Source organism: Engraulis encrasicolus, chromosome 15 (assembly GCF_034702125.1).
Source record: "Engraulis encrasicolus isolate BLACKSEA-1 chromosome 15, IST_EnEncr_1.0, whole genome shotgun sequence".
In the NCBI taxonomy this organism is placed as follows: Eukaryota; Metazoa; Chordata; class Actinopteri; order Clupeiformes; family Engraulidae; genus Engraulis; species Engraulis encrasicolus.
Window position 1 is genome coordinate 46,521,787 of NC_085871.1, and position 7,077 is coordinate 46,528,863.

General features: G+C 49.8%; 1 protein-coding gene across 2 annotated transcripts; it reads right to left on the reverse strand.

Annotated features, from left to right (window-relative positions):
* Positions 1 to 386: 386 nt before the first annotated feature.
* On the reverse strand, positions 387 to 7,073 carry LOC134464114 (uncharacterized). Of its 2 annotated transcripts, none has more exons than XM_063217569.1 (3): positions 7,053 to 7,073; positions 5,303 to 5,408; positions 387 to 5,163 (listed from the first exon to the last, which is right to left on the reverse strand). In XM_063217569.1, exon 3 carries the CDS (start codon positions 2,268 to 2,270, stop codon positions 1,314 to 1,316), a length of 957 nt encoding a protein of 318 aa, XP_063073639.1. In that variant the 5' UTR covers positions 2,271 to 5,163; positions 5,303 to 5,408; positions 7,053 to 7,073; the 3' UTR covers positions 387 to 1,313. The 2 variants fall into 2 exon arrangements, with proteins under 2 accessions (XP_063073639.1, XP_063073638.1); XM_063217568.1 differs by having other exon boundaries at positions 2,277 to 5,163; positions 7,053 to 7,067.
* Between the last annotated feature and the right edge of the window lie 4 nt (positions 7,074 to 7,077).

A 7,077-nucleotide genomic window follows, 5' to 3' on the forward strand; every position in this document is an offset into this window, starting at 1 on the left:
AAAATCCACGCCCCCCTTTTGTTTTTGCGTTCTGGACATATTGTAATTGAGCAGCCTCCCCTGTTTGACAGACTGCCAGCCGCCACTGGATGTCAGTCATAGCATATGATAAAATGCAGTGCTCTACATCGCCACTCAGTGGACTGACTGGGAATGTGACTCCTTACTGTTTAGCACTGCAAGTTAGAGATGTGTGTGTTATTGTACTCATTTCTTCTGTGTTGAATGTTTTATGCGAAAGCATGAAGAGGATGTAGCAGATGTTTTAACTCAGACACTTTTCTTAAATGTGTGTGTGTGTGTGTGTGTGTGTGTGCCCTGGTGAGCCTTTCAAGGAACAGTCCACCCTTTTTTGATTTTCACATATTTGCTGTATTTCCAAGCATTATTCATGAATGTGCATATGATTTTCTTCTCAGAGTTTTCCGTACGCAGATATATTGGATCAGAATTATTAGCATAGCTTAGCATAATCACTGGAAGTAAATGGGCAGCATTAGCATAATGCTGTCCATTTACTTCCAGTGATCAGCTTGTCCTCACCAGTGAATCAACAAATAACCATGACGGCCACCAGATCAACTCTGTTGAAGTGCTCTTTAGTTTGACACTGTATTACTGTGATATGAAAATCGATGGGAGAAATCAACATTGTAGTATCCAAATATGATGTTACTGAAACTATAACTTCGATAGCTGAGATATCTGTCGGCCTTACGTTAAGTAAACTAGCCTATTGTTAAGATGTTAATACGGACAATTACAATGGCACATAGGCTTGTCTGTGTAATAAATAATAATTTTATTAATGTTTACTTTTCTTAGATGATGTTGGCCATTCATCTCAAAGGAGTAGCATTTAATAATCAAAACAGTAATGCTGAATTACTTTTAATTGGCACTGAGAAGGCTGTACACCTATAGTGTAGTTTACGTAAGATGGTAAAATAACACTTCACAATATTACATTATTTCATTATTATCATCAATTACATTCAGAATAGTACGTCAATCAAGAAAGAAGAAAGAAACAAGCAATAATGGAATCATAGAAAGATGCAGTCCTCCTTCTTTTTCACCTTGTGTTCACTGCCTGTCCTCAGTGTTGCCAGATTGGGCGGGTGCCCTTGGGATGAGCGTCGGTGGGGAAAAAAGGGAAAAATGGGCCATTTGGTGGTTTTTTTTAGCCGTTTTGGGCCCATAGAAGTCAATGTAATTTGTTGATTTTGGGCGGAATTTAACACATTTTGGCTGTTTTTGAGAAGCTTTTGGGCGGGATTTGGTCAGACACATCTGCCAACACTGCTTGTCCTCTACAAAGCACCAGATACGGGTGTGCTGTGCATGTCTCGATGTCTCTGTGTGCTGTCGCTGTGAGAGATAGGTGGGGTGGGACATGAGGATAATGATGATGATGATGATGAAGAGGGGACAGGGGAGGAGGAGGAGGATGAGGTGGAGATGGTGGTAGTAGACATGTGAGGTGTGGGTGTGTTGTGCATGTCTCCATGTCTCTGTGTGCTGGTGCTGTGAGAGACAGGTGAGGTGGGACATGAGGATGAGGATGATGAAGAGGAGGAGGAGGAGGAGGATGAGGTGGTGGCAGGGGACAGGGGAGGAGGAGGAGGAGGAGGAGGAGGTGGTGGTGAGACAGGCGGGGTGGGACATGAGGATGATGATGAAGAGGAGGATGAGGAAATGGTGGCAGTCGACATGTGAGGTGCGGGTGTATTGTACATGTCTCGACTTGGTGTGCTGGCACTTTGAGAGGCAAGTGGGGTGGGATGTGAGGATGATGATGAGGATGATGATGAGAACGATGAGGTGGTAACAGTGGACAGGGGAGGAGAGCTGGCGCTGTGAGAGGAGGAGGAGGAGGATGTGGTGGCAGTCGACATGTGAGATGTGGGTGTATTGTACATGTCTCGACTCGGAGGCAGGTGGGGTGGGATGTGTCGATGATGATGATGAAGAGGAGGAGGATGAGGAGGGGACAGGGGAGGAGGATGAGGAGGGGGCAGGGGAGGAGGAGGTGGCAGGGGACAGGGGAGGAGGAGGAGGTGGCAGGGGACATGGGAGGAGGAGGATGATGAAGAGGGGGAGGAGGAGGTGGTGGCAGGGGACAGGGGAGGAGGAGGAGGAGGTGGTGGCAGTGGACAGGGGAGGAGGAGGAGGTGGCAGGGGACAGGGGAGGAGGAGGTGGTGGCAGGGGAGGAGGAGGAGGATGAGGAGGTGGCAGGGTAGGAGGAGGAGGAGTGGAGACCCGTCATTATCTATTCAATTCAGTATAATAAACTAATCAAGGGGGAAAAAAAATCAATAACCCCTTAAGACACAGCATTATAAATGAACTGTTACCAGAATGGCAATGACCCAGTCGTAATGTATTACTAAAGGCCCTGTGCACTGTCATAGTAGTGTAGTACTATTAGTTAACTATTACATTGGTCTATTACAGCGTGCCACAGGAGGTTACGGAAATCAAAGCAAGATGCACTTGTCCTTCGGCGGTGGAGGTGGACTGGGGTGGCAAAAGACAGGTGAGGATGATGATGATGAGGCTGAGAAGGATGTGGTGGCAGTCGACATATGAGATGTGGGTGTGTTGTATATGTCTCGACTTGGCGTGCTGACGCTGCGAGAGACAGGTGGGGTGGGACGTGAGGATGAGGATGATGAGGCTGAGAAGGATGTGGTGGTGGGGACAGGGGACATGTGAGGAGGAGGGGATGCTCTTCTAGAGGCCGGTGGCACCTGCGGCGCGGCGGAGCCGGCGGTGGACGCGTACAGAGACGACTCCAAAGCGGAGGAGAGCTGAGCGCGGCTGATGGCGGCGGCGGCGGCTCGAGCTGATGCAGTGGATCTGAGGGGATCGCTCTGTGCCGACGATCTGGTCTTCGGGACCGCTGAGGGATCTACCAATAGCCAATTGTCGTCACTGCTTAGGTCCCTGTATTTGGTTTGGGCTGTTTGGGAAAGATGGCCGCTTGGTGAGCCTGAAGACCCGGAGATGGACAGTCTATTATTAGCATGACTGCTTGACGAGATTGAAGACCCGGAAGTGGATTTAGATGAAGGCGGCGGAACGGGAGCTTGGCGCTTTACTGTTGGCACAGTCGAGGCTGCAGGTGAAACCTGAGCCGGATCTGAGGACTTGGCGGACAGCGGATGAGAAAAGGGATTTGTGACATGGGCGGACAGAGCATGAGAAGAGCGATTTGTGACATGGGCGGGCAGAGCATGAGAAGAGGGATTTGTGACATGGGTCGGTGATATGAGTTGATCCAGATCCAGTAACAAGTCGTCAACGCTTAGGTCCGTGTGTTTGGTTTGGGCAGTTTGTGAGGGATGACTGCTTGCCAAGGCAGAAGAACCGGAGGTGGATCTGGACGAAGTTGGAACCGGAGTTGAGGGCTTTGCTGTTGGCACAGTCGAGGCTGCAGTCAAAACCCGAGCCGCAGGTGGTGGCAGGGAAGGAGGAGGAGGAGGAGTGGAGACCCGCCATTATCTATTCAATTCAGTATAATAAACCAATCAAGAAAAAAAAAACAATAAGGAAATCAAAGCAAGATGCACTTGTCCTTCTTCGGCGGTGGAGTTGGACTGGCGTAGCAAAAGACCGGTGAGGATGATGATGATGATGAGGCTGAGAAGGATGTGGTGGTGGTAGACATGTGAGGAGGAGGAGGAGACATCCTTCTGGAGCGGGGTGGCACCGGTGCCGCGGCGGAGCCAGCGGTGGACGCGTACAGAGACGACTCCAAAACGGACGAGAACTGAGCGCGACTAGCGGCGGCGGCTCGTTGTTTCGATGCAGTGGATCTGAGGGGATCGCTCGGTGCCAACGATCTGGTCTTCGGGACCGCTGAGGGATCTACCAATAGCCAATTGTCATCATCGCTTGGGTCCCTGTATTTGGTTTGGGCTGTTTGGGAAAGATGGCTGCTTGGTGAGCCTGAAGACACGGAGATGGACAGTCTATTATTAGTATGACTGCTTGACGAGATTGAAGACCCGGAAGTGGATTTAGATGAAGGCGGCGGAACGGGAGCTTGGCACTTTATTGTTGGCACAGTCGAGGCTGCAGGTGAAACCTGAGCCGGATCTGAGGACTTGGCAGACTGAGGATGAGAAGAGGGATTTGTGACATGGGTGGACTGTGGATGAGAAAAGGGATTTGTGACATGGGCTGACAGAGCATGAGAAGAGGGATTTGTGACATGGGCAGACAGAGCATGAGAAGAGGGATTTGTGACATGGGTCGGTGATATGAGTTGATCCAGATCCAGTAACAAGTCGTCAACGCTTTGGTCCGTGTGTTTGGTTTGGGCAGTTTGTGAGGGATGACTGCCTGCCAAGGCAGAAGAACCGGAGGTGGATCTGGACGAAGTTGGAACCGGAGTTGAGGGCTTTGCTGTTGGCACAGCCGAGGCTGCAGGCAAAACCTGAGCCGGATCTGAGCACTTGGCGGACAGAGGATGAGAAAAGGGATTTGTGACATAGTTTGGTGATGTGAGTACTAAATCCGAATCGACCAACGCTCGCAAATCATCAATGCTAGTCGTCAACGTCAAACCCCCGTGTTTGATCTGGGCAGTTTGTGAGGGATGACTGCTTGCCGAGGCAGAAGAACCGGAGGTGGATCTGGACGAAGTTGGAACCGGAGTTGAGGGCTTTGCTGTTGACACAGCCGAGGCTGCAGGCAAAACCTGAGCCGGATCGGAGGACTTGGAGCTTGGTGATATGACTTGATGCCGATCGGAAAACAAGTCGTCAACACTTAGGTCCCTGGATGGGCTTGTCACTGAACTCAGAGAAGACCCTGTGTGTAGTTTGGTGGAAGGACTGGAAACATTTACCTCAGATGACAGCTGTCTGGAAGCCAAGGGGGTTGGGGTTAACATGTGAGCTGTGGTCACGTTGCCTGAAGTCTGTGCTGGGGGAGGACTCACAAAAGGGGGTAGGGTCATCGCAGGGGGCGGGGTCACATACGAGGAAGTGGGAGTGGACACGGTCAACGTTTGCAGCGCGCTGGCGACCGTAATACAAGGAGCGATCGGTGTGGAACTGTGGGACTGAGGGAGAGCGGAGGAGTAGAACTCCATGGTCTTGACTCCTGTCACTGCTCTACCAGGCTGAGATGACGCACAACCTCTCCTCCTCCTGAAAGACAACAGTGACAACAGCAGTCAATAATAAGTACCATAGCACCTTACACTCAGGTGTGTGTGTGTGTGTGTGTGTGTGTGTGTGTGTGTGTGTGTGTGTGTGTGTGTGTGTGTGTGTGTGTGTGTGTGTGCACCTTGTTTTGGCGGTTTGGACGTCCTTAGCTGAGATGAATTTGGGTCGTCTCCTCACTGCCAAAGGTCTCCTCGTGGTGCCGGGACACATATTCCTCTGCATCATTTCTAACACACACACACACACACACACACACACACACACACACACACACACACACACACACACACACACACACACACACACACACACACACACACGTCAGTTAAGTAAGGGTTAACGTTCGGCGAGAAGGTTGCTACCGTGGAATAGCAGCACGACAGAGAGAATCTTTAGACCCCGACGCGGAGCGGAGCGGAGTGCTGCTATTCCACAAAGCGACCGACTCGCCGAAAGTTAACCCGCTTATTATATGGATATACTTAAATGATTCACACATGGCGGGGACATTTCTTTAGGCCTATTTAATGTGAAGTCTACTATAGTTTTTAATGTCAAAAGATTGTTGCTGCGCAAAACAAAACAGTGCCGTTGTGGAGCACCGCTAACAGCTAGGTAGCCAGGACAACAGGTGTGGTCTATCACAGCAGCTGATTAGAGTCTTGTTGAAAAGTCGCTTTAGCAGTGAAAAGTCTTGTTGCCATTGACAGCGGTCTGTTATAGACCAACCCGTCCGTTATCGAAAAATAACAGACGTGCGAACGTTGGGGAGCCCCGTTGAAATGAATGGAGCATTCGACAGATGACGTCACAACCATATAATAACTTCATATAATGCCAGACATTCTTTTCAGACACATATACATGCACATACATGCAAAAATACATACACACACACAAGCAAAGCAAAAAAGAGTCAATATGGTTCTCTTGCAGTCGCTCATTCGACTGCTCTCCAATGGGGTAATACGCATCCTATCTAGTACACACATTTACTATCCCAGTGGGCGGTGGTAGCTCAGGTGGTAGAGGAGCCGTTTGGCAACCCAAAGGTTGCAGGTTCGAGTCCCACTCGGCCTGACTCCATCGTTGTGTCCTTGAGCAAGTTACTTAACCCCAAGTTGCTCCTGGTGGCAGGGTGGTACCCTGTGTGGCAGCCACAGCCACCGTTGTGTGAATGTGAATGTGAATGGGTGAATGTGAGTAGAGATGCACCGGATCCTGAATTTTAGGATCCTGCCGGATACCGGATTCACTGCTTAAGATCCTGCCGGATTCGGAACCGGATACCGGATCCTACGAAAGGGTCGAAACACATAGCCAACTCGCACACGTGGGCCCTTTTTATTACGTTGGCGCAAACTATTTTTAAGATTCATTGGCTTACTGCCACACTGCCTTCAACGGCTGCTTCCAAAGGGCTTTCACTCCATGCAGCGATTGGGGGTGTGAAAGACTGACTGAAAAGCCTAGGCTATGTAAAAAGTAGAGATGCCGCAGATCCTGATTTTTAGGTACAGTAACTGCCGGATACCGGATCCACGGCTTAAGATCCTGCCGGATCCGGATAGTCTGAAAAACCCTATTATCCTGCAGGATCCGGAACCGGATCTTGGATCCTGTACATCTCTAAATGTGAGGCATACAATGTAAAGCGCTTTGAGTGCTCGAAGGAGTGGAAAGGCGCTATATAAAATGCAGTCCATTTATCCCTGCAGAAGTCAAAAAGGCTGGCCTTTTCCCGCCGTCTTCTGGGGCTATAAGGATGTGTGATGCTACAGAGGATGCGTATTAAACCATAGGAGAGAATTCTGTCTCCACTCCTTCAGAGAACCGGGGGCATATACATGTCCCAATGTTTTGTTCTGCACCTTTGAAGCTGAGTTTGTACTGCTG